Here is a 27,408-nt window from a genome sequence, read left to right as displayed (position 1 = left end):
TCAGAATTGTTAACCTATAATACCCCATGAGAAACAACATTATCAGCTTAAGCACAGTGCCTACATATAGTTTCATTTGCCTTTAATTTTACATAGTCTTTTTCATGTTAACAGTTTATGCGGCTGGAATCCTTAGAGGTAGACATGCTGAAGCTAGGTCTGCCCAGGGGCGCCTGGGTGGCTCCGTCGGTTAAGTGCCCGCTTCGGCTTCGGCTCAGGTCATGATCTCACGGTTTGTGAGTTCAAGTCCCGCATTGGGCTCTGTGTTGACAGTTCAGAGCCTGGAGCCTGCTTCGGATTCTGTGACTCCTTCCCTCTGCCCCTCCCCTCCTCGTGCTCTGTCTCTCTCTGTCTCTCAAAAATAAACATTGAAGCTAGGTCTGCCCAGCCCATGTTTGTTTTTAACTCTGTAGCCCTTTAAATGTTGGGCTGTAGATAGCAGTCCATTCTGACTTTGATTCTTTTTCACCCCTCCCTTGGCTGAAGTTGAATGAGATAAACAGGGAGGGCTGTTCTCTTATAATCTCAACTGAGATGGGAGTTCTCTTACATTAGAAGTCCTCTGCCACAAGCAGTCCTGGGCCCCTCTGGTATAAAGGACCGTTACTTTCTACCTTTCACTTGTCCCTTGTCCGGATGACCATTGACAGTCTTCTTTTCCAGGCTCCAGCCATGTTTCTATTCTTGGAGGTCTCTCTGCTGTAACTCCTTCCTCAGTCTCAACTAGACAGCTACTGCCTTGCCTGTGAGACATTCCTCTTGCCCAGAGCCATAGCTCTGGGCTTTCATAGATACTCAGGAACCAGGCAGTAGTGAAGGCAGTGTTGTTTAATTTCCTTTTGTCTCTGATCCAGCCCCACTAGACTGTAAGCATCTTGAGGGCCGTTTGCAGTCATGTTCACCACACATTCCAACATCCAGTGCAGTGTAGACCTTGAGCCTGATAAATATTTGTGAAATGATAGGTGTCTGTGGTTCCATTCACTTGTCCTCTTTTTCACTTCTTTTAATTCTTTTCAAACCACCTTAATCTGTCTTTATTTGATACCCCATGTTTTGTTAAAGCTCTCTTTGAAAAGTGAATATTTTCTATCCCCCTATTCCAGCTGAATAGTATTCCACAGTATTTAACCAGCCACCAAAGGACCTAGACCATATTTTCTGCTTCATTCTATACTCAAAAATTGCTTTTTGGAAATTAATAGCTTCAATAATGTATATGGTTTAATTGTCTCAACTATATAGATCTTGAAATCCAAGTAAGAGTACTTGATGCTTCTTTCATAGGGTTGTTCAATTTGGTTCCTGGCACAAAACTGGTATGAGCTTCTGCCTTTAATCTAACCATCAGGGTTCTGCTGAGCAGGGACAAATTACTGAGACTTATTTGCTTCCCATAGTACAGTACCACTGATCAGAGCCTTCTTTGCCTTGCAGGAATCGATAGCAGGTACAATGAAGGCTGCAGAGAGCTGGCAAATTATCTTCTGTTTGGTTTGTACAATCAGAATGCAAGTGATTTTGAGAAAACAGGGTTTTCTGAAGAAGTTCTAGATGGTAAGTATATATAGTAGTAAGTAGTGTGCTCCTGTTGGTCACCTGCTGGTTGATACAAGACTAGTGACCAGTAGTTTTCAGAATATGTTTAATGGGTAAATTAGTTTTAGGGGGAAAAATACATATCAGTTAGATTTTATATTTTCTTGGCAAAGCACTAGTTTTCCTCTGAATTGCCCACTGCCTCTGTGTGCTGGGAGGTTCAGATTATGTGCTGTTGTCCTGTGAAAGCACATTCACTTGTGGGTAAAGGATGAGCCTGCAGGCTACTCCTACAAGGAAGACTTCATGTGGATCTTCAGCTTAGGAACAAAGGCTCTTTGTCCTGCTCCCTCTTTGGGAATTGTTTTCTGTGTGACTTTAATTCATGACGATGCCCATGACTACAATGGAGGCTTTCTGCTTACATTCCCCTTTCTTTAGCTCTGAGACACTCTCCCTGTGTTGATGCTGTTGTGGGCTGATGCCCAGGAGCTGTCTCTTATATCACATACTTAGCATCATGACTTGTTTGCCAGATGGGTCAGGAGACACAGGAATAGACAAATCAAACTGGACAAGAGACAGGCAGCTCTTGTGAAGCAGCTGGGGAGTGCATGAAAGCAAACATCTGATATGAAAGTAATCTTGCAGTGGATGTAGTGCAGTGGTTTTAAAGTGGGGGCAGTTTTGGGGCACCTGGGTGGCTGGTTAGTTAAGTGTCTGGACTCTTGGTTTTGACTCAGATTATGATTTTGTGGTTCATGAGTTTGAGCCCCCCATTGGCTCTGTGCTGACAGTGCGGACCCTGCTTAGGATCCTCTATCTCACCCTCCCTCTGCCCCTCCTGTCTGCATGCTCTGTCTCTCTCTTGCTCTCAAATTAAACTTTCAAAAAAAATTATAAAGTGGAAGCAGTTTTATTCCCCAAGGGACATTTGGCACTATCTGAAGACATTTTCAGTTGTCCCAGCTATTGTTGATGAACTGATGTTCAGTGACTGCTGAACATCTACAATGCACAGGACAGCCTTCCACAACAAAGAATGATCTGGTCTGAACTGTCGATAGTACCAAGGTTACAGAACCCTGGTCTACTGTTGGTGAAAATTCTTCTGTGGTAAAATCCTTAATAGTGTGTATCCTTATAGATTGATTAAAGATTTCCTTTTTATTAGGAAGTGCAGACAGAGCAGGCTTCACTTCCATTAAATTTCTTTCAATTTGGGGCACCTAGGTGGCTCAGTCGGTTAAGCGTTCAGTTCTTGATTTTGGCCCAGGTCATGATCTCATGGTTTGTGAGTTCCAGCCCCATGTGGGGCTCTGTGGTGACAGTGTAGAGTGGGCTTTGGATTCTCTCTCTGCCCCTCCCCTGCTCCTCCTCTCTCTCTCAAAATAAATAAATAAAATTAAAAAAATAATTTCTTTTAATTCAAATTTAGTTTCAGATTTTGATTTTTGAAAATGTTTCTTCATGCTGGACAGCATCTACTGGTTTAGAAAGAATTCATCTTGGCAGCTCATTTAGAGTTATAAAAAGACAGGTACTCATACCAGCCATACATTTCACTGAAGCCAAGGTTGCTAAGGACAGTATGGTACTGAACTTAAGGAAAGTTTAAATCCTCAAAGGTGTGCTTTTTTGTTTATCATTGTCTTTATCCTGTCACCTGGCACAATGGGTATTTATGAAATGAGCATTTTCTTTGAAAGAATTCTTTGAAGAAAAATAAATCATTAATGAATTAAAAGTGAATTAGTAACTTCATGTTTTAAATTCTAATAATTGGCAAACTGAGATCACTGGATCTAAGCATCTACATTTTTTTTTTGAAGTTTAATTTTTTTAAAGTTTATTTATTTATTTTGAGAGAGAGAGCACACAAGCAGGGGTGGGATAGAGAGAGAGGGAGAGAGAGAGAATCCCAAGCAGGCTCTCCACTGTCAGTGCAGTGGGGCTCAAAGCCACCAACCAGATCATGATCTGAGCTAAAATCAAGAGTTGGACACTCAACCGACTGAGCCACCCAGGTGCCCCTACTTTCTTTCTTTTTTTTTTTTTTTTTTTCAATTAAGTAGGCTCCATACCCATCATGGGGCTTGAACTCATGACTCTGAGATCAAGCGTTCCATGCTCTGTTGACTGAGCCAGCCAGGTACCCCTGTGCATCTACATTTTGATCTCTGTGAGAGGAAAAGAGGCCAACATGAAGGATTTATTAAAAAACAAAAGCAAAAAATTTTAATGACATCAGAGTCCTATGAGATTCTGAAAATGCTTAATTAGGCTTAGTAGCTGTTGCATTATTTCTTTTATTGGATCCTAATTCCTTGTGGAGTGTTACACATTAGTGTAGTGCACAGTCTTAGGAAACCCTCAGGCTCTCCAGGTGATGTCAGTCTCTCTTCAGCACACGTTCTACAAGTAATTCAGGGCAAGGCTCTTATTAGAGGGCCTGTGTGAAGAAGACCAACAGGGTGAGAGAGTACCCTTTTCCCATCTCTTGCCACCTTTTGACTTTGGTGCTTAACTAAGAGTCAGCAGTGAATATGCTGCACCATACTGCATTCCCTAGGATACCTGGGTCTGGTCAGGTGTGGAGCACAGAGTGATTTTTGAAAAATCAAAGGCCAGCATCCTGGAGCTTTATTTCAAGAGGCCACCCATTGGTGTCATCGGCTGCAGTCAGTATTCATCGGGCTTAGGTTTTTGTAGAATATTGGCTGTCACACTGTGTTACTGTGTTGGCATTGTCCTAAACCTGCTGCTTCAGGTGTTCCCTGCCCCCACGCTTCTCTCACTTCCAGCCACCTCCTGCAGCAACTTCCCTCGCATCATCTTGTTAGAGAGATGCCTGAGATGGCTCTGAGGAGCCATGCAGTGAGCTCTGCTTTTCTTTTGGAAGTATGACTGCTTTCTCAGTCTTCAAACTGCTTTAATATTCCTGCCCCATTCCATGACTCTTCTGTTAATTTACCTAAATTTATTCGCACTCTTGGAATTGTTTTATTTATTTGACCCAGCAACATCTGTGATTACCCCTTAAGTCTGTGAGCTGCTGAACTATTTATAGCAGCTTTGTCCACTTGCCTCTACTTCCTTCCTCCCAGCTTTTCCTGTGTACAGAGTTCACCCCAGTACATAGTAATGCTTCCCAGAGCTGAACAGTGACATCCTCAGGCCCATGATTGCCTTGAGTCAACAGCCAAGGGCTTTAGACACTGATGTCTGCAGGAAAACCATCACTGGCCATCGTTGGTGATATTTCCTGCCTCAGTGGTAGGCTGTGGCACATCCATTTGGTGTTTATCTCTGCAGCAAAACACCCAGCTAAGTCTGATACCATAGATGTGACTGTGTTGAACTTTGCAAAAGCAGAACACTTTGAAGGCTCTTCTTTTGACTTATTCTGTGCCTGCATTGTCATAACCAGAGGGCCACAATGATTGGAGCATCGCATGGGAACTAGAAAATCCTTGCTGTCCACACGTGAGTGTTCCACAGTCACTTTGAGGCACGTTGTCTACTTAAAGAATTTTTAGTTTAGAGTTTTGTTACCTTTTCTCTGAAATAGTTTTTTAATGGTTTTATTAATTAGGTGGACAGAAAATGTGCAAAAGAAATGCCTTTGACAATCTTGTGTTTTAAATTTGTTTTCCTTACAGATGTAATTATATTGGTAAAATCAGATAGTGTCCATCTGTACTGTAATCCTGTAAACTATCGCTATCTCTTACCCTATGTGGCACATTGGAGAAATCTGCATTTCCATTGCATGACCGAAAATGAGGTAAGGAGAAAAGATAGAACAGGCACTTAGAGACACTCTAAGGATATTCTTCAAAAAAAGTGTAGATCTGGACCGGGAGGCCCCTTAAAAAAATCACTTTGCAGGATGTGGTTACACAAAAAAAGTTACTTGTTTTAGTGGAACTTCTCATAATTCATTATGAGGCTACCTTATAGATAAATTGTATGCCTGACAGAGACAAAAAGGACTCTTCAGATTGGGACCTAGTCGTAGGCTTGTGACCCTAGCTTCCCGTCCTACTTGTTCATCACCAGCCTGAGCCCATTCTCTCAGAGGACTAGTGCCACGGACTGCCTCAGGAGAGTTTGATAAGCTTTGTGACGTTTCTGTGTTTGGATTTCTTGGTATTTGTTTTTGGGTTCTTTTCAAGTGTTTGGCTGGAAATCAAATTGGGACTTGAGATTTAGGATTTCATAGAAATTGTGACCTGATGTGGGTTAAAAACTCTTCTTTCTTTTTTTTTTTTTTTTAACGTTAAAGATGTTTGTTATAAATTGTAAGCAATCACTAAAATAACACAACAGACTTCTAATACAAGAAGAAAAATAGGATGGAATTGCAAAATATACTGATGTACAGTTGGCCCTTAAACAACATGGGAAGCACCCTCCTTTCCATGTGAGCGTTTGGGGAATTTTGGAGGCAAATGTTATTTCTTGCATTTAGGTATCTGATCTATTTTGAGTTGGTTTTTATGTGTGGTGTAAGGCAACACAAGAAGTTGGCTTTGGAAACACCCTCTTGGGTGCAGTCCTCTATAAATGTCATTTGCCATAACTCTGATTGATAAAATACCGAGGAAATGGGGGATTTTGCATGATGTCACCTCAGAGCCTGTTTTCCTTTCAATTTCCCTCTTTAGTATGAAGATGAGGAAGCTGCAGAAGAATTTAAAATTGCCAGCTTTGTGGACATGGTTCGAGACTGTAGTAGAATTGGCATTCCTTACAGCTCCCAAGGTGAGTATCTGACAGCAAGCCCTATTAGAACTTTGCTTGGATGATGTGTGAATCCAGTGTTTCTACCTCCCCCTTCCATTGGAGGCATTCACCTGGGAAACCCATTGATCTATTTTTACTAAAGGCAGAGGATCAAACAGAATGAAATTTGGGGATTTTTCTGTGCAAGCTGGTTACTTATAACTGTAGTTTCTAAAAAACACAGCAGGCCATCTATTCAGAAGGAAGAACTGATAAGGGATTTACCACAGTTGCCGGCTAGCTGTGCCATTTGCTACTGTATGTAGAGTATAGCTGTGGAGCCTCTTGGTAATAAGAAATAGTAGCTGTTAAAAATATGCTGACAGAGAGGCTGAAAAATGTGTAAAAATAAAGGAAAAAGTCAACACATTTAGCAGTACTTACATCTTATTTTTTTCTTAAACTTTGCACATTGGAGCTATTGCTGCAAGAAAGGAAAATTTTTGATTTGGTAATTTTCCCTTAAGGAAGTTGATTGGCTATGTTTCTTAAGGGTGGGAAGAGCCGAGTTTGGGGCTGTTAATAATTATATCTGCTAAGTGATGCAAGTCAGATGTAATAGGCCACTATTTATTCGTTAACTTACTTGCTTACTTAGGAAACCAGAGTGTGCTATACTATAGAGAAATCTGAATTTATGTAGCTTGTTATGGTTTGCATTTTCTTTGACTTTCATTTTTAATTTCTAGTTTTAATATCTAAGCATTTTATCTGTTTTACTTTTATTCTGCTAAATGTGACCGTAATGAACTTGTGAGAGATGCCTGGGTAACCACTTAAGATCAGGTTTAGACTGTTATATCCAGGATGGTATTTGATACATGTTGTTGTATTTGATTCCTCTAGGTCACTTGCAGATATTTGATATGTTTGTAGTAGAGAAGTGGCCAATTGTACAGGCCTTTGCACTTGAGGGCATTGGAGGGGATGGATTTTTTACCATGAAATATGAGGTATGTATGAAAGACAGTATGCCTGGCTTTTATCTGCCACCTGCAATCTTTATGAAGGACCCCCACATTGTGATTGTGCATCATTATAACTGAAAACCTAATAGTGACCTCTCAAGAGTATGGAGCAAGTTAAAAGACTTGAAATGGAAAATAGTTGTTGTTTAAAGCTGGTCCCCAAACAGAACTCATATGTCCTTTCTTCTAGGAGTTTCTCTCTGTCCTCCTTTCTCTCTTTTCCCCATTCTGATACCATTGTTCTTCCAGTCTACTCTTGTAGCATCCTAGGCTGAATCCTCTTATAGCTTTTTTTTTTTTTTTTTTTGTCCTATGTTATACATTTTCCACACATCCCTGTTCATGTATCCACCTGCCCTTGGTCTCTGGACTGGAAGTTCCTTGAGAACAAAAATAGTCTTTTCATTGTTGTGGTTTGTATCTCAGAAATTCATATAACTTGAGAACTATTCAAGAGCAATGAAAAGGACAGTGCAAAACTTTGTCTAAGTACAATATACTAGAGGAATAAAAGGGTTATCTTTTGTGTTAAGAACAGTATCTTTTATTTCAATATTTCTTTTATCTAGGAGATGACCCATAAATATTTGTTAAGTGAATTGATGAATGAGTCTGGGAGAGGGGGTCATCCAGAGTGCATATTAAGGAGGATGGCCTGGTAGGTTAGCAGCATCCCCAGAAGCATCCACGGGCCTCTAAAAGATCCTCAGTGAGATGACCTGCCCCAGCACAGAAATAGGGAGTGAGTATTGACATGCTCAGAATGGGGACATACTTTTGGGTATAGAGTAAGTGGGACCTTTGGAAGCATGACCCAGGGCTAATTGCTACCCCTCCTTTCCAAGAAGTAGCAGAATCCCTAGGAAGTGAGTGGGTGCTTGCCTGGTAGACTCCCTAATATGGAAAAAACATGGGCTATAGGGTTGAAGAGAAGCACACCACTTTGACTCCCACTTTTCCTGCTCCAAAACTGTAGTATTCTCACATTGACTACAACAGCAGAAGTTATTAGTAAACAAGGCTGTGGAAGCTGCTCCCGCTAGGAAGTAATGCTCTCTAATTTAGAAGAGTAAGGGCTTGAAGGGGGCAAGCCATAGGAGGTAGAGAGGAAGCTTAAAATTTTTAGCAATAATGCTAATATTTATTTTTAATTAATTGTATAAACTGGGCATTTATAGTGTCTCCTATATGCCAGGCACTGTTCTAAGCACTTCATATGAGTTGACTGTAATTCTTACAAAAGAACCCTCTGAAGTAGGTACTATTAGTTCCTATCCTACAGAGAGGTTAAATGAATTTCCCAAAAGCACAGAGCTAGTAGCTGGTGAGGGGCAGGGGTGGGGCCAAATCCAGAGGGTCTGGCTTCAGAGCCTGTGCTCCTAAGCCCTGTGCTGTGGGTAGATTAGCATGAAAAAGCAGTACACTGGGAGGTCGCAGGGTTCTTGCAGACCACATGTGGCAGGCCTTTCTGGCTCCTGCCTTGAGGAGCATTACACTGTGCAGACACATCCAAAAGACACAAAATCCCCTTCTAAAAAACCTTTACGAGGTAATGTAGATCTTTTCTGTAGGGTGGAAGAAGCCACACACAGCATGTAGTCGGGCTACTATAAGTCTTCTCTCAAGATCCCTTTCTCCAGATTCTTCCCTTCTTTGTAGTTGCTAATTGTCATTCTCTCCAATACTTTTCCTGTTGTTGTCCATCTCGTTCTCTCCCCCACCCCCACCCCAGTTCTCTTCCTTATCGGCCTTTAGGATATGGAGCAGTACTCCACTCTGAGTCACATACCTAAGGCCTGATAACTGTCTGAGCCAGAAATACTTTTGCGTCTTTTGAAGGTCAAGAGAAGGAGAACTACGGACACTAGAAACTTAATTTTATTAAAAATTTTGTTTTGTTGTATGTCCACGCCCAGAACAAAGTCATTAACCAAGAGGTTGCTATGTCCCTGGTGTAGTAGGTGCCAGCATGAGAGAGGAAACCAGATCCACATAACTTATACTTGGCATTTAGGCTGGATCAAACTCAGTTATGAGATAGAGAACTCTTCCTGGGAAGCAGCACAGGGAAGTTCCTCTGCTGGGGCTTTCCCTGCCTTCGGCTTCCTCCTCCTTAACTCTCCAGCTGCTGGAGCTGTGACCTAGTAAAGTAAATTTACATCAGCTAGCTCCCAAGCAGAGGATTCTAATAGCAAACTTCTGAATAATGAGAGTAACCATAGAACAAACATTCATTTACCTTTTTATGGACAGACAGATGTTCGTATTGAAAGGTAGAATGAAACTTACGAATAAGATTCAACAAAATATAGGAAGGAAACCATAGCATATTAGATGCAGAGATAAGCGTGCTTTTTAAAAACGGTTTCTCCAGGAAATAAAATAAAAATGAGAAAAAAGATGATCTCTTTTGTACCTGTTAAGAATGGGTAAATTGTAAAGAGACGCCTGGGTGGCTCAGTTGGTTAAGCGTCTGACTTCTAATTTCCACTCAGTTCATGATCTCAAAGTTTGGTGAGTTCAAGCCCCATGTTGGGCTCTGTACTGACTCTGCAGAGCCTGCTGGGGATTCTCTCTCTCTCTCTCTCTCTCTCTCTCTGTCTCTGTCTCTCTGCCTTTCCCCTGCTCATACTCTGTCTCTCTCAAAATAAACTTTAAAAATTAAAAAAGAAAAAAAAGAATGGAATTTGTAAAAAGAGAAATGATAGGTTAGGACACACAGAATTAAAAAGGGAGATGGATGACATGAGGAAATGTTATGTCTCAAAATTAATAGTAGAGTTAACGTTTGCATTTAAAATTAGAAATTTAATTCAGCACCCTCAAAAAATCAAATCAGTTGACACTTGAAAAGCTGTTCCAGATTACAGAGAAAGGGGCCAAATATATTAAATCAGTCTATTGGGATTTAGAATGTAAGGGAGTAGGGATCCTGAATAACCACCTGCTGGCTGTCTGCTCTCCCTAAAAAAACTTTCTGGTAGTTGACCAGCTCTGCTGAAAGCATGAAGCTTCCAATTAGCCTTTCCATTTTGAAATAAAAACAGGCAACCAAAGATCACCAGACATTTGCTTTAAATACCTGTAACTTTAAAGGAAAAGATCAAGATTTTTTTTTTTAAGACATTGGATAAGATCCAAAGATAATTAAGATATAGAGGAAAATTTAAGACCTAAAACTTCACTTCGGATGCCCAGACAAGATTTGGTGACCATAGAACAAGTGTTATGTTGTCATAAATTAACATGACGAAAGTAAAGCTCTGGGAAATTATAATTAATAAAATTAATAGAGGGGCTGGGAGGTAAAGTTAGGAAATTTTCTAAAAATGTAAAATTTAAAAATCAAGGAGACAGAATATATGAGATAAAAATGAAAAGACATAGAGAACTGTTCCAAGAAGTCTGATATACAAGTTGGAGTTGCAGAAAGTTAGAGCAGAGGTATCAGGAGGGAGAAAATTTTTTTAAAAGAATAAACAATTTCCAGTGATAAAGAGAATACAACTTTTAAATTAAATGACTTAAATATAAATGAAGAAGAAAAAACCTTAAATCTATCTATTCCTTTTTTGAACAGTAAGAATAAAAGACTATCACAGCTTCCAGAAGAAAAAAATAAATCACCTACATAAGACAATAGGAACCAGATTTCTCTCCTTCCCAAAACAACCCAACCTAACCAAACCAAAAGAACAAACAAGAAACAAAATATGTTTTCAAGACACTAGACATCAGACACTGAGAAATAGTGATTCCCTGAGAAATAGAAATAAACAAGGTCAGGGGCACCTAGATGGCTCAGTCAGTTCAGCAAGCAACTCTTGATTTCAGCTCGGGTCATGATCTCATGGTTCATGAGCTCGAGCCCCTCATCAGGCTCTGTGCTGGCTGTGCAGAGCCTGCTTGGGATTCTCTTTCTTCCTCTCTTTGCCCCTCCCCTGCTCGAGCTCTTTCTCTCTCTCTCAAGATAAATAAATAAACATTTAAAAAAAAAAAAAAAGGCAAGCACAGCCCCATGATTTCACTAGCTTAGTAATTTGAGAAAAATTTTCAGGCCATGGCATTGGGAGGGGGATACCCATGTGAATCCTACTGTATTTCCTGAGGTGAGAAGATGCAGTGAAGAGTCTGGTAAGAGAGCAGCTAGAGTACTAAAAAAGAAAATGCCCAGAGAGAGAACACCAAAGATCTGCCAAGATTTCCCTGCCCCTCCCCCCATCTCAAGTATTCAAGAGTATTGATCAATTCATCCATGTGTCAGGTAACTACCAAAGGCAAGAGTTAAACAAAAGACATCTGGGGGTGCCTGGGTGGCTCAGTCTGTTAAGTGACCGACTTCGGCTCAGGTCATGATCTCACGGTTTGTGAGTTCGAGCCCCGCGTCGGGCTCTGTGCTGACAGCTCAGAGCCTGGAGCCTGCTTCTGATTCTGTGTCTCCCTCTCTCCCTGCCCCTCCCCCATTCATGCTCTGTCTTTCTCTGTCTCAGAAATAAATAAACATCAAAAAAAAAAAAAAAAAGACATCTGAAAAGTAATCCAGAACAGTGCCTGATACATGCTAAGGTCTGGGAACAGTTAGACTGGAAAAACACATAATTCAAAGGGCACTGAGTAGAGTCCTCAGAAGGGTTTTGTCTCAGTAATGGGGAATAGTCACTCCTAAACTGAGCACTGCTCTAGACCTCCTAAAAATTCATAAAAGCAAGATCTAAAGGGATCAAACTGTTTCCAAGTAAATTAGCTGCATTCCAGAACAAAGCACAAGAATATTTATAGGAATACAAAAATACGTAGTCTCCAACAAGGTGAAATTCACAATGTCTAGCATCCAAAGATTATCCGCTTTACAAAGAAGTGGGAAAACATGACTGATAATAAGGTAATCATTCAAAATTGACCTAGAAGTGACAGAAATGTTAGAATTAGCAAAGAACATTAAAATAGTTATTCTAACTGTATTTCATATTTTCAAGAAGCTAGGAGGAAAATTGAACTTGTTGAACAGAGAGAGAAAATTTTCAAAAGACCCAAATTGAGCTTCTGGAGGTGAAAACTACATTGTCTGAGATGGGAGAGGTTTTAACAATAGATTAGACACTGCAGAAGAAAAGATTAGTGAATTTGAAGCTACAGCTAACTATCAAGGTAAAGCATGGAGAGAGTGAAGAGTCCAAAAGAATGGAAAGAGCATTAATGAGCTGTCAGTCAGGCCTGAGGACAGAATAAAGACATTTTAAAACAAAAAATTTTGCCTTCTGAAAAGATATTGGAGGGGCACCTGGGTGGCTCAGTCGGTTGAGCGTCCGACTCTTGATTTCAGCTCAGCTCACGGTTCGTGAGATTGAGCCCTGTGTTGGGCTCTGCCATGACAATAGAGAACCTGCTTGGGATTCTCTCTCTGCCCTTCCCCGCCCCTCAAAAATAAATAAATAAATATTTTTAAAAAAGCTATTTGAGGATGTACTCCAGTAAACAAGTGAGTTAATCAAGAAAGAGAAAAGTAAGCCCTGGAACCAAATCCATCATCTGAAAGCTTCAGGATGATAGCAAAGAGAACTCTCAAAGCAAAAGTTGTAGTTGCACAGCAAGCTTACATAACAGCCAGACCAGAATGAGGTAAGAAAAAGAATTATTAGATTATCTGATATGTTTAAGCCATTGGTTATCAGTCAAGATGGTTTTGTTGCCGCTTCCCCAACATCCCACCTCTGAAACATTTTACAGTGTTTGGAATTACTTTTGGATTGTCTGGGGGTAGCAGTGTTATAGGCATCTAGTGAGTAAAAGGCAGCGATGCTGCTAAGCCTCCTACAATGCATAGGGAAGTGCCTCACAGCAAAGAAATATCTGGCCCCAAATGATAGTAGTGTTGATGTTTAGAAACCCTAGTGTAAACATAGCTAATTGGGTGGGACAATTAGAAAAAACTTCAGGGTTGATTTTTATTTTAATCGCACAAGTGAAAAAAAATGACTCTGTCAGTAGCCCTAAGAAAAATAAAATTGGTTTAAGAATGCAACTAGGAGTATAGCATACATGTTCCTATAGTAAATAATGTATATATGATCTTAATGTTATAAACAGTAATTACTGGTATAATTAAAAAATCATGATATTAGATGATGTTAGGGTATAGGTATGTGGACAAAAAGTGTGAGAATAGGGATGGTTAATATTTAATTTCTAAATTGAGAAATCAAATAGTGATAGAAGCATGTTATATCAAAATTTGGAGGTAACTACCAGAAAGAAAATGTTAAAAGACTTGTGAGTGATTGCCTCTGTGACAGTGGAGGTTTGGAGAAAGATTGGAGTAGGCGATTCCCATGTTTTATTCTAAGCCTTTAGTACTATTTGATGTTTTTTAAACCATGAGCATGTATTATTTTAATTAAAAAACTTAAGCAAAGGCAAATAAATGTGTGTATGTACATATATATGTACTCATCATTGAAGATAGTCAAAAGATGTACCAAAGTTTCTGTAACGTTAGTTTCCTTGAGTTGGATAGCATTTATTAATATGTATTGGTTCTAATATAATTGATAAAAGTTTGATTTATTAGTCTAATCACTTAGTTTTCACCAAGATAGTCATTTCTGATAAATCTGATTGTTGTAGTGATATTGACTCAGTTATTTCAATGTTTTTGCCCTATGTTGCAGCTGCAGGATGTGAGTTTGAATCTATGGAATGTCTACAGCAAGATGGATCCTATGTCTCTGGAGAGTTTGCTTTCAGAAGTAAGGAGCCTAACTATATATTTAACTTATAAATATTACAGCCAGCTCACTTATCCACTAACAGTATTTGAAGAAATGCAAGAGATATTTTTGTCTGAACAGTTTCTTCCCAGATTGTTATCTTGAACTCCTTGGGAGCAGAAGTGGACCTGGAAAAGTGATACTGCCTCTTTCGCTGTGAGGAAACCTCACCTGAGGCGAAGCCAAAGCTGCCTACCAGGGTTTACATTTCCACCTAAAGACATTCTCTCGGTTGGGCTGGACTTTAGAAAAACAATACAGAGGATATCTTTTTGTATTCTTTCTCTGTGACAAAAAGAAAGCAAAGATGGGGTTTGGCTTAAACAAATTAAGAATTAGAGCAGAGGTCAGCACATGTAGGCTTTGTGTGCCCTCCATCTCTGTTAGAACCACTCGGCAGTGCTATTGTAGCCTGAGAGCACCCGTGGACAGTGCTTAAATGAATGGGGTTGTCTGTGTTCCAAGGAGACTTTGTTTACAAAAATATGTGGGCTGCCCACAAGCCATAACTTGTTGATTCCTGGATTAGAGGGTCGGCCATTAACTGTTCATCTGAACTTGGAAGAAAACATGAAGTTGGGTGGAACACTTTGCAGTGAGGAGCAACGGATAAAACTAAGGCTCTGGGAATACTTCCTGTGGTGAAGCAGCTCAGCAGTATCTCTCAGTGGCCATGGCTAGATATGCATAGAAGAAGAACAGTGTGTAGCCTTTTAATTAGTTATATTATTAAAACCCAATGAAAATAACAAAAATGAAAACTACAGACCAGTCTCACTTATCCATGTTGATGCCTGTATTTTAAGTAAAATATTAGCAAATAGAATCCAGTACCATGTCAGAGTATTCCCTGATGAAATAGAGCTTAACAAGGGTACAATATTTAGTTTAGTGTCAGGAAACCTATTAGTGTAATCCCTATACTAATTTTTCTCCTTGGAATGATTTGTGATGATTCCATAGGTGTCTAAAAGGCATTTGATAAAATTGAACAGCCATTCTGTTTAAACATTTCTAATTAAACAAATATAAAAGAAAAATAAAACCTGAACTTTTTAAATTTTTTTTTTCAACGTTTATTTATTTTTGGGACAGAGAGAGACAGAGCATGAACGGGCGAGGGGCAGAGAGAGAGGGAGACAGAATCGGAAACAGGCTCCAGGCTCTGAGCCATCAGCCCAGAGCCCGACGCGGGGCTCGAACTCACAGACCGCGAGATCGTGACCTGGCTGAAGTCAGACGCTTAACCGACTGCGCCACCCAGGCGCCCCTAAAACCTGAACTTTTTATCCTTTGAAGAGACCTAATCATCATCATCATCGATCTATGGCTAGCCTAATTATGGAAAAAAGTGAAAATGCAAAAACATGTAACATAAGAATGCAAAAATGATAAAGAAAATTTAACCACAAAGAAAGAGAGATAAGTAGTTTAGGAGTTTCTACAACTGTCTGAGACCCATACCCAACTTGCCTGCAGTCATTTGAATGTGAGGATGCCATTATTCACACATGGAGGCTAAATGTAGCATTGTAGTTTGGAGAACATTGGAAGCATCTCTGGAGCCCATTGAGAGGGACCACACAGAAGGACATTTTTAAGTTTGTTTATTTATTTTGAGGTGTAGGGTCGGGGGGAGAGGGAGAGCAGAGAATCCCAAGTAGGCTCTACACTGTCAGCATGGAGCCTGAGGTGGGGCTCGAACTTATGAACCATGAGATCATGACCTGAGCCAAAATCCAGAGTCTGGGGCACCTGGGTGGTTCAGTCAGTTGAGCCTCCGACTTCAGCTCAGGTCATCTCACAGTTCTTGAGTTGGAGCCCCACATCGGGCTCTGTGCTGACAGTGCAGAGCCTGCTTCAGATCCTCTGTCCTCCTCCACTTGTACTCACTCTCTGTCTTTCTCTCTCTCTCTGTCTCTCTCTCAAAAATAAACATTAAAAAAAAAAAATCAAGAGTCAGCTGTTTAATTAACTGAGCCCCCCAGACACCCCAGAAGGATATTTAAAAAAAATTTTTTTTCTTTAACATTTATTATTGAGAGAGAGACACACAGAGCATGAGCAGGGGAGGGGTAGAGAGGGGGAGACACAGAATCTGAAGTAGGCTCCAGGCTCTGAGCTGTCAGCACAGAGCCCGATGCGGGGCTCGAACTCACAAACTGCGAGATCATGACCTGAGTCGAAGTCGATCGCTTAACCCACTGAGCCACCCAGGTGCCCCCCAGAAGGATATTTTTAATTGCACCTGAACAGATGATGACATTTTTGGCTGAAGGAGCAGTAGTGGTAATCACCATGGACTATAGACTAGGCCCTTCCCTGGTTTTCTGACTTCCCATGAGCAAAGTCTGCTGAAGTTCAGACCCTACCCTCAAAATATTTTAATTTAGTAATTAACAAATGCACTCAGACCCAGACTGTGATCAATTGTAGATCAAAATTCCTTGGATCCCTATTTTAATGACCTGATAAAAGAAAAGATATACTTTTGTAAAGGTAAATATTACCTGCTTCAGTTTTTACTGTTCTTTTATCACAAAATGGCTGGCATGTGGTAAAAAAAAAAAAAATTAGAAGAAAATTTTATTGTTATCAAGAAACAGTCAAGAGAGGGCACCTGACTGGCTCAGTCGGTAAAGCATGCAATTCTTGATCTCAGGGTTTTGAGTTCAAGCCCTGCACTGGGTGTAGAGATTACTTAAAAATAAAATCTTAGGGGTGACTGGGTGGCTCAGTTGGTTAAGCATCCAATTTCGGTTCAGGTCATGATCTCATGGTTCATGAGTTAGAGCCCTGCATTGGGCTCTGTGCTGACAGCTCAGAGCCTGGAGCCTACTTTGGATCCTGTGTCTCTGTCTCTGCCCCTCCCCAACTCGTGCTCTCTTTCTCTCTCTCTCTCTGTCTCTCAAAAATAAACATTATTAAAAATTTTTAAAAATAAAATCTTAAAAAAAAAAAAAAAACCAGTCAAGAGAATTAGATCCAGATATTGAAATTAACTAATGGAGAATTTTAAGTAGCTAATAAAAATGCTGAAGAATCACGGCCGCCTGAGTGGCTCAGTCAGTTAAGTGTCCAGCTTCAGCTCAGGTCATGATCCTGCAGTTCGTGAGTTTGAGCCCTACGTCAGGCTCTGTGCTGACAGCTCAGTGCCTGGAGCCTTCTTTGGATTCTGTGTCTCCCTCTCTCTCTCTGCCCCTCCCCCGCTCATGCTCTGTCTCTCTGTCTCTCTGTCTCTCTCTCTCAAGGATGAATAAACATTAAAATAAATGCTGAAGAATCTGAACAAAAAGAGAACAGCATATATGAAAAGATGAGAAATTTCAGCAGAGACTTGAAAAGTAGAAAAAGAACTAAATGGAAATGCTAGAAATGAAAATACTATATCTAAAATGAAGAATTCATTAGATTGTCTTAACAGCAGCCTAGATACAAATGAAGAAGTGTTCTGTAAACTTAAAGATATATCAAAGGCAATTTCTCAACTGAAGGACAAAGAGAAGAGCAGCAAGGGGAGTAGAACAGAGCATCCAGTACCTGTCAAACAATGTCAGATGATCTAACATAGTATAGTTAGAATCCCAAAAGGAGAGTAGAGAGAAAATGCAACAGGAAATCTGAGTTGATACTAAGAACTTTCCAAATTGATAAAATCAGTCCACAAATCCATGAAGCTCATTGAACCCCAAGTGGGATAAAAACTACTATAGATATGTATAAAAATGACAATAAATTTGTACAGGGATCTCTTGTGGTGAGTTTACAAATGTCCTTAATAAAATTCAAATTCAACAACCAAAAGTATTTAAAAATGCTATTCCAGTCTTTGAGTCTCTAGAAAATCACTGAAAAGGGTGTGATCCATACCTATATTACTTTTTAAAAATTTGCCTTATGCCCCCTTCTCTCAGCTATTTCATAGCTTCCAAACTTCTCTGAAACCCTCTTTTCTCTCCACCATCCAAATACTTTTTCTGCTCATATTTATTTCCCCCTTTGCCAAGATTGTAATCTTAAGCCAGGATTGACATCTGGGCTTTAATTTCCATTGGCCAATCATTGCTGGCAGCTCTTTGATGGCCAGAGAATGTACAGCTCCATGCTTCCTGGTCGGATCCCACAGATCTCAAGAGGGAGAGTGCATACTCCTCTGCGAAGTGTATTTTTTTCTTTCATTTTTTCCATGAAATATTCTTTTTTCTTTTAAAGGTTTTTTGTTTTTTGGTTTTTTTGAGATAGAGGTGACCAGCGGAGAAGGGGCAGAGAGAGAGGAGGACAGAGGATCCTAAGTAGGCTCTGCGCTGACAGCAGAGAGCCCAAGGCAGGGCTCAAACTCACGAACTATGAGATCATGGTCTGAGCCGAAGTCGGACGCTTAACCGACTGAGCCACCCAGACACCCCTCCATGAAATATTCTTTACAGATGAACTGCACCAGTTCTCACAAACACACTAATTAAACTACAAGGAGGTGCTACTTTTTCATCTACGAAAATGCTAGAAATTTCTAAAAGACTAGATTGAGTTGCCACTTGTCAGAGTAAGAGTGAGGCCTTCAACGGAATAGGTGAAATGCCTGTCTTGAGTGAACATTTGGCATCCCTATCCAGCAATTTCTTTTTTTTTTCTTTTTAATTTTTTTTAACATTTATTTATTTTTGAGAGACAGAGAGAGACAGAGCATGAGCGGGGGAGGGGCAGAGAGAGAGGGAGACACAGAATCTGAGGCAGACTCCAGGCTCCAAGCTGTCAGCACCAGAGCCCTATGTCGGAGACTTGAACTCACGAATCGCGAGATCGTGACCTAGGCTGAAGTCGGATGCTTAACCAACTGAGCTACCCAGGTGCCCCCAGCATTTTCTTTTTTATTTTTTTAAATGTTTGCTTGTTTTTGAAAGAGCATGCTGCACTAGCGGGGGAGGGGCAGAGAAAGAGGCGGCAGAGAATCTGAAGCAACTCCACGCTGACAGTGGAGAGCCTAATGCAGGGCTTGAATTCATGAACTGTGAGATCATGACCTGAGCAGAAGTTGGACATTCAACTGACTGAGCCACCCAGGTGACCCCCAGCAATTTCGATTTAGTAATTTATCCTAAGAAATTAAAGATGTCACTGAAGAATGTTCACTTGAAGTATTGTTTATAAAAACTGTAGACAAAGTAAATGTCCAACAATAGGAATTTGGTTAAATAAAACTATTCAGGGGGCACCTGGGTAGCTGTCAGTTGAGCAGCCAGCCCTTAATTTCGGCTTTGGTCATGATCTCACAGTTCATGGGATCGAGCCCCACATCTGGCTCTGTGCTGACAGTGCTTGGGGTACTCTTTCTCCCTCTTTCTCAAAATAAATAAACTTTAAAAAAAAAATTATTTTTCTCCCTCTCCGCCCCTCTCCCCCGCATGCATTCTCTAAAAAAAAAAAAAATCTCAGCGGCCCATTATACTGTCATTTGAAATGATGTTTTAGAATTGGATTTGATATAGGGGTGCCTGGGTGGCTCAGTCAGTTGACCGTGTAACTTTGGCTTAGGTCATGATCTCATGGTCCTTGAGTTCAAGCCCCATGTTGGGCTCTGTGCTGACAGCTTCGAGCCTGGAGCCTGCTTCAGATTCTGTGTCTGCCTCTCTCCACCCCTCACTCACACTCTGTCTCTTTCTGTCTCTGTTCCTCCCCTGCTCGTGCTCTGTCTCCCTCTCAAAAATAAACAAACACTAAAAAAGTTTTTTAAAAATTGAATTTGATATAGAAAGATGTTCAAAATATATTTAGCAAAAAAGTAAAAGGTATTCCATCTTTGTAAAGTTTGTATGTCTGTGTCTTAGAAACTTTAGGTGATAGTCTTATTGGTCACTTGTTTTCATTTTCCCATTTTTATTGCATTGTGTAATTCATAAAAATACTTTTAAATATTTAAATTGAGCTTTTTTCCCCTCTTGGTCAGTCAGTATAGTGCCTTTGAGGTTTTTTTTGTTTTTGTTTTTTTTTTTTGCTTGTTGATTTATTAAATACATAGTCCTTGATCCCTGCTATTTCTTGGATACTGTGCTTATGCTAAAGTCACAGAAACAGGTAGACCTGGCTCCCGCTCATAACTATTTAATGGGCTCTTAGGCCAATAATAGCAGCATACTTTGGTAACTGCTATAATTGCAGTGGAACATAAAGGGTAAGGAAAATCATTCTTCCTGGAATTGCTTCCCAGAGCATGTGTGGTGATCAGAGATTTTCCAGACCAAGGAGGAGGCGGTATGAGCATTCTAGCCACAGGGAAGGAACCTGTCTGAGGCCCAGAATCATCTCCTATTCAACATTGAGAGAAGTTGTTCAAATGTGGCTGCTGTCTCCTTGCCTAGTCCTTAAGCCAGCTCAGCTTACCGGTGGTGCCATGGATATGGACTTTGAGCCACCAGAGAGCAGGATGCCAGTGTAGGGCCAAGAGTTCTGACTAAAGTTCAGCATCTTTTGCCACCAGCCAAGAACGAAGGCACACTGACATAGTCTCAGCATTTTCTGACCTTTGCTGTGTATCTGACCTTGATATCTATCTGGGCCTGTCTTCTGGATTTGACTTCAAAGAGTCTGAGCAGATAAACTTTCCCTTCTTCCACATCAAATGCAACTGACCATTTCTACCTACATACACAGTATCCATTGGAAAAGTTGGAGAATACTGTGGTGGAAAAAACAGGCTCTGGGTATCTCCTGCCTAGATATATTTCCACTTCTGCTCCTCTTTAGTATTCTATCCTTAGGTAGATCACTTTACTCTGAAGTGTCTCAGTCTCCTCATGTTTATAGTGAGCATAGAGGAATATAAGGATGTTAGGGTGTTTTAAGACTCTGTGTGTGTGTGCGTGCGCGCGCTTTTATGTGGGCATTTCATGTATAATGCTAGTTATTTTTAATATGAGAATTCATTGCATCTTTCATTTCACTCCTAGCATGGAGCTGAAAGCAGTATTTAATGATTCATTCTATCTTATTCTGTAATTAGTACTAACACACCTGGCTCCCTCAGGGAAATTTTTTGGAACAGAGTGCCCCATCTTTTTTCGTGTATCGTCTAAAACACATAGACTATCTTGGACCCTGGATCAGGGGCACTGATTGGACCTGATAGCAGCAGGTCAGGATCCCAAACTCAGGAGGTCTGGTTTACTGGGCCAAGGCACAGAGGTGGTAGGGTAGGACAGTCTGACCCAGATAATTGTAGATTTCCAGTTACAAATAGGCACATATTTGGGGTTGCCTGGGTGGCATAGTCGGTTAAGCATCAGACTCTTGATCTCGGCTCAGGTCATGATCTCGCAGTTCCTAAGTTGGAGCCCCTCATTGGGCTCTGAGCTGATGGCGCAGGGCCTGCTTGGGATTCTGTCTCTCCTTCTTTCGGCCCTTCCCCCACTTGTGGTCGAGCTTGCTCTCTCTCAAAATAAACAAACTTAAAAAAATATATATGCACATATTTTGTATATATACATATATATAATACGTCTGTAAAAATAGAATGAGAACATTTTCCAAAATGTTTTTCCTTTTAATTTTTTTAATGTTTATTCCTTTTTTGAGAGAGAGAGAGAGAGAGAGAGAGAGAGAGAGAGAGAATATGCGAGTGGGGGAGGGGCAAAGAGAGAAGGAGACAGATTCTGAAGCAGGCTCCAGGCTCTGAGCTGTCAGCACAGAGGGCTGGAACTCATGAGCTGTGAGATCATGACCTGAGCCAAAGTCAGATGCTTAACTGACTGAGCCACCCAGGTGCCCCGTATTTTCCAAAATGTTAACAGTGATTTTTGTTCTAGATTTTCTGAGTTTCTGTAATGAATGTATATTACTTGTATGTCTGTTTTTAAAGACTTTTTATTAACACAGACTCAGAAAAGAACATAAAACTAATATGTAATTTAATAAGTCATTATAAAGCAAAGCAACAGAGTCTTGCCACCCCAGAAGCAGTCTGAGTGCTTTTTGCCAAACCCATCACCTCTTTCCTACTCCCCGAAGAATAACACTATCATGAATTCTATGGCAATGACCCCTACTTTTCTTTGCAATTTTATCATCAAAATGTGCTTCCAAATGTGCTTCATGTATAATGCTAGTTACACTTTGCATACTATGTATACTATATACATAGTTTAACTTTGCCTGTGTGTGTGTGTGTGTGTGTGTGTGTGTGTGTGTGTGTGTGTGTTTACGTTTCTTTTAATCTATAGGTTCTTTTTGTCCCTACCCCCACTTAACTATTTATTAAGGAAATCAGATCATTTATTTTATAGTTATCCTCATTGGGATTTGTTGATCACATTCCTATCATGTAGTTTAACATTTTCCCTGTCTTCTGTATTTCCATATTATTGGTAATTGAATCTAGAGGTTTAATCAGTGTCAGGAATGATTTTTGGAGGGAAAACTACTTCTGAGAGGGTATTCTTTACAAGAAGTATATATGTGTAATTGAATCTCTTAATTTTGTGAACAGTCGTTGATGTACGGTCCTTAGGTCTTTAATTGATTAATTAGATCCTTAATTCACCATTGTAAAATGGTAGTATTCCAATTCTATAATTCCTTCTTCATTTATATTCTCTAAAGAGAAATAATTCAGCTTGCTATTTGGTTATGCAGTGGTGGAGTTCATGTGGGAAGAACAGGATAATTGTTTGAATTCTTGCTTTTATTTATCAATTTTCAAAATAAAGTTGGTTCCCAACCATTCCCAAAAGTAACCAGTTAGTTCTTTTTAATATATCTCATTTTGAATTCATAGATTTAAACCTATTTGATGTGTTTTTATCCAGTGCAGTTACCATCTTTGCTGATGTTCAGCTTGTTTCATCTTTGGGTAGTAGCTCACTTAAAGTTGGTTACGAATTGTTTTGACACAACCCTAATAGTCCTTGATAACTTCCTTGCCATATACTACAATAAGAGATTCCTGGGTTCTCTTATACATTTCCTGTCCCAGGTCTGGAATCGTCATTTCTCTGATAAGTTCTAGTTTGTTTGGGGAGTGGTATTTTAGCACAACAGTGTAGGTGCTGCGAATGCTCATTGGTACTGGTTTGGTCATTGTTTCTATATCTCTTCAGTGGATAGAAGTAGGAAATTCTCTGTGTGTGTCTTTCTCTCCATATGTATATACAAATATTCTCACATGTATACCTGATTTTTTTATCCCAAATTATATATAAAACATATTCAGAAAGCAGTATCAGCACTGTCACCCATGTGATTACTTAAAATAATTTTAGATACATATACACATATACTTCTGTATTTATTTATAAATAAAATATAGATCATCTGGGCAACAAGCAGCGGAGCCATTAGTAAGAATGTTGTTTACACTAAGAATTCCCAGCAGGGGTCCATTGTGCTCTATGCCTAGGGCCAGTGGACTCAATACCTGGCTAACACGGAGCCCATAGGTCTGAGTACTTGCTTATCCCCGACTGGGAGAGAAGAATGGAGGAGAGCATAAATCCAGCTAGTAAGTTTTAATGCAGCAAACAGAATGCCTGCTGTGAGCAAGGCACTAGGCCAGCACCAACATACAGACACTTAAACTGTGAAATGGGCAGTGAAGATAACTTATCTCAGTACAAATTATCAGCAACTTAAGAATAAGACAAGGATACTATTTGAGTGTCTTAAGCAACTCATAGATGATTTTTTTTTTTTTTTTTTGGTTAACTGATGATGTTTTAAAGGAAAGCCAGTAGCACAAAGCAATGTGTGGTGACTGGGAACCAGAATGAGTTCAGAGAGGAGGCTGAAAAGTAGCTGGGATGGGGAAGGAAAGAGGTTGCACAAAGAGGAGAGTCAACTGGGAAGGGCACACAGTTTCACAATCCTCCCACTGCCACTGGGGGAGGGTGTAAGGGAGGAGAGGGCTCTGGGCCACCCATGGCACCACCCAACTTCTAACTAAGGTCATCTAACTTGTCCTTAAAGCTCCACTGATGTGACCCTTTTGGCACAGGATGTACCATCTTTAAGATACATCATAAATAGGTCCCTCTTTCCAACAAAGATTGCTAAAGGCATTGCTAAGGCATTGGAGTGGCCATTACTGCCCCCCCTTTTTTTAAACAATTTTATTATGCTATAATTTATATACCATAAAATTTGCCCATTTAAATGTACAATTCAGTAGTTTTTAGTGAAATTTACAGAGTTGTACAACCATCACCATAATCGAATTTTAGAATATTTTCATCAACCCAAAAAATTCCCTTGTGTTCACTTGCAGTCAGTCTCTGTTCCTCATTCAAATCACTGATCTACTTTCTGTCTCTATAGATTGGCCTTTTCTGTATGTTTCATATAAATGGAGAATACACCAGGTGGTCATTTATATCTGGCCTCTTTCACTTGACATAATGTTTTTGAGGTTCATCTATGTTGTAACATGTATCTGTAGTTTGCTGTTAACTTTTTAAAATGTTTATTTATTGAGAGAGAGGGCGAGTGGGGGAGGTGCAGAGAGAGATGGAGACAGAGGGTCTGAAGCAGGCTCTGTGCTGACAGCTCAAACCTGATGTGGGACTTGAACTCAAAAACCATGAGATCGTGACTTGGGTCGAAGTCTGATGCTTAACCAGCCGAGCCACAACAGGCTCCCCTGCTGTTAACTTTTAAAACATTTAAACAGTCTGGTATTTTGAGATCTGATTCATGATTCTAAAGTACTTGAGATCTGATTCATGTTTCTAAAGTACTTCTTAATATAACCAAATGCATTATCCTTTTCATTTTCTTCATAGGATTTGGTGGCTTTTGAACATCAGTGGACTAGCTTCTTTGCTAATTTTGATACAGAAATTCCTTTCCTGCTGGAACTTTCTGAATCTCAAGCGGGTGAGGTATGTAAGGGAAGGGTCAAAGAGAAAGAAAAACCTGATTAACTTATTGTTTCTATTTTTGTTTTGTTAATTTTTTCAGAATACAACACTACTGATCCTAATATGTTTATTCTTTCCTTATGCTTTGTTGTATGCTGTATAGAAGTCTTTAACCCCCATGCCAACCTACCAACATCTATAAGGAAGTTGGGTGTTTGGTACCAGCTCCTATATAAGATGGATAGTCATTTTTCAGTGTCATGATACCTCTGTCAGCAAGGAATTCTATTGGGCAGTAGTTGATAAGCCTAGACATAATTTTCCACATGTGAGTAGCACACCTTTGTCAGTTGAGTGTCTAGGTAAATTTTTTTTTCCACGCAAACAATGATGAAGTTACTAGATTCAGGGTAAGATTCACTCCAGGAGTAAACAGTGGTATCTAAATCAAGAACCGAGGCATAGGCCAGTGCCCAAAACTAGTCAGTAAGAAGGATCAGAAGACAAATCTTGAGCTTGCACTTGAGCCTACTTTGGTTTTGCACACCAGTCCTCAGCTCCCCTGTGCTACACTGACTCCTGATCTTTGGAGCTGGCATTGACCTTTGTTGTCATGCATCTCACTTTTACGTATGTTATAAACGCCACCAACACATTGCTATTATTTTTGTTTAAGCAGTCAGTTCTCCTTTTAATCTCATTTTAATCCTTTCTAAGAAGATTTAAGTAATAAAAAAAAATCTTATATATTTGCCCATGTAGTTACTGTTTTTGATGCTCTTCATTCCTTTGTGACGATCCAGATTTCCATTTGGTATGATTTCCTTCTCCCTGAAGTGTCCATTAATATGTTCCATAGTGAAAACCTTCTGATGATGAATTCTTCCAACTTGTATAGGTCTGAAAAAATATCTGTATTTCACCTTCATTTTTGGGAGACATTTTGCCACATATAGAATTCTTGGTTGACCGTTTTTTCCTTTTTGTACCTGGAAGATGCTGTTCCACTGTCTTCTCACTTGCATTGTTTCTGATGGTCTGTTCTTTCGTGTTTATCTTTGTTCCTCTCTGTATAACTGTTTTTTTTTTCTCCTCTAGCAGCTTTTAAATTTTTCTCTTTTTTTACTGGTTTTGAGTTGATTCTGATGTGTCTCACTATAATTTTCTTTATGTTTCTTGCGCTTGGCTCTTGTTGAGCTTCTTGGATCTGTGGATTCATAGTTTTCATCTAGTTTGGGAAGTTTTTGGCCATTATTTGTTCAGATATTTTTTCTGTCCATCTTTTTTTTCAGAGACTCTAGTTACCTCTATATTAGGCCACATGAAGTAGTCCCACATTTCACCAGTGCCCTTTTTAGTTTTCTGGATTATTTTTTCTCTCATTACTGTGGTTCCTAGAGTAAAAGATACTCAAAAAGGTATATTCTGTGACATGTCACTCCTTGTTTCCTATCACCTCCTTCTCATTCACTCCCTTACTCCACCATTTTCCACCTACTCTACTACCAGTAGATAACAAATCTCTTCATTTCTGATTTGTCTTTTTTTTTTCTTTTGCACACATGAGCAGATACATGTGTATTTTCTTATGTCCTCTTGTTTTTTTCATTGAAGGGCAACATACGTGTAGTCATTTTCACTTTTTCACTTAACAAGAAAATATCCTGCAACTTTCTCCAAGTCAGTTCATTGAGATCTTCTCATTCTTTGTTATGATTCATAGTTTACTACTGTGTGGATTTGTAATTTATTCAGCCGTTCTCTTATGTGTGCTTATTTAGGTTGTTTTCAATATTCTGCCATTGCAAACAGTGCCATAGTAAATAACTTTGTGCTTATGTATTTTCATATTGTTGGAGGTTTGTATACCTAGTAATGCGATTGCTGGGTCACAAGGTAAGTGCACATCTAGTTGTGTTAGCTATTGCCAAATTTCTCTTCAGAAGGGTTGACCAATTTGCATTCCCACCAGCTGTATATGAGAGTGCCTGTTACATCACAGCCTCACCACAGGATGTATTGTCACACTTTTTAATTTCTCACCATCTCGTAGATAAGAAATGGTATGTCAGTATTATTTTAATTTGTATTTTTCTAATAATGAGTAAGCTTGAACTTTTTTTCATGTTTGAAGGCCACTTTATATTTTATTTTCATATGTTTTTTTCCCGTTTTAGTATTAGAACGGAACTAGAGGAAATAGTGATCGAATGATCCTCATAGGTTATTAGGATTACTTGAGACAATACATTTAAGTGTCTATCACAGTAGAGGTAAACCTCAGTAAAATATAGCTATTATTATTTTTTTTTTTTAATTTTTTTTTTCAACGTTTATTTATTTTTGGGACAGAGAGAGACACAGCATGAATGGGGGAGGGGCAGAGAGAGAGGGAGACACAGAATCGGAAACAGGCTCCAGGCTCTGAGCCATCAGCCCAGAGCCTGACGCGGGGCTCGAACTCACGGACCACGAGATCGTGACCTGGCTGAAGTTGGATGC

The 27,408-nt window shown here is 39.8% G+C and overlaps 1 protein-coding gene across 4 annotated transcripts in view; it reads left to right on the top strand.

The window, feature by feature from the left end:
• The window catches only part of DNAAF9 (dynein axonemal assembly factor 9), a 131,339-nt gene that overhangs the window by 19,847 nt on the left and 84,084 nt on the right, over nucleotides 1–27,408 (top strand). For 3 of the 4 annotated variants that reach the window (XM_047852348.1, XM_047852349.1, XM_047852346.1), the window contains exons 3-8: nucleotides 1,438–1,557; nucleotides 5,202–5,326; nucleotides 6,210–6,306; nucleotides 7,174–7,280; nucleotides 13,964–14,041; nucleotides 24,829–24,927. In XM_047852348.1, coding sequence (XP_047708304.1) covers nucleotides 1,438–1,557; nucleotides 5,202–5,326; nucleotides 6,210–6,306; nucleotides 7,174–7,280; nucleotides 13,964–14,041; nucleotides 24,829–24,927 — 626 coding nt within the window. Of the gene's footprint in view, nucleotides 1–1,437; nucleotides 1,558–4,854; nucleotides 5,026–5,201; nucleotides 5,327–6,209; nucleotides 6,307–7,173; nucleotides 7,281–13,963; nucleotides 14,042–24,828; nucleotides 24,928–27,408 lie in introns of those variants that run through there. The other variant, XM_047852350.1, reaches the window with a different exon arrangement.

The sequence above is a fragment of the Prionailurus viverrinus genome, chromosome A3, assembly GCF_022837055.1.
Source record: "Prionailurus viverrinus isolate Anna chromosome A3, UM_Priviv_1.0, whole genome shotgun sequence".
Taxonomy (NCBI): domain Eukaryota; kingdom Metazoa; phylum Chordata; class Mammalia; order Carnivora; family Felidae; genus Prionailurus; species Prionailurus viverrinus.
The sequence above is the reverse complement of the archived record's forward strand: the minus strand, read 5'-3'. Positions and strand labels throughout refer to the sequence as shown.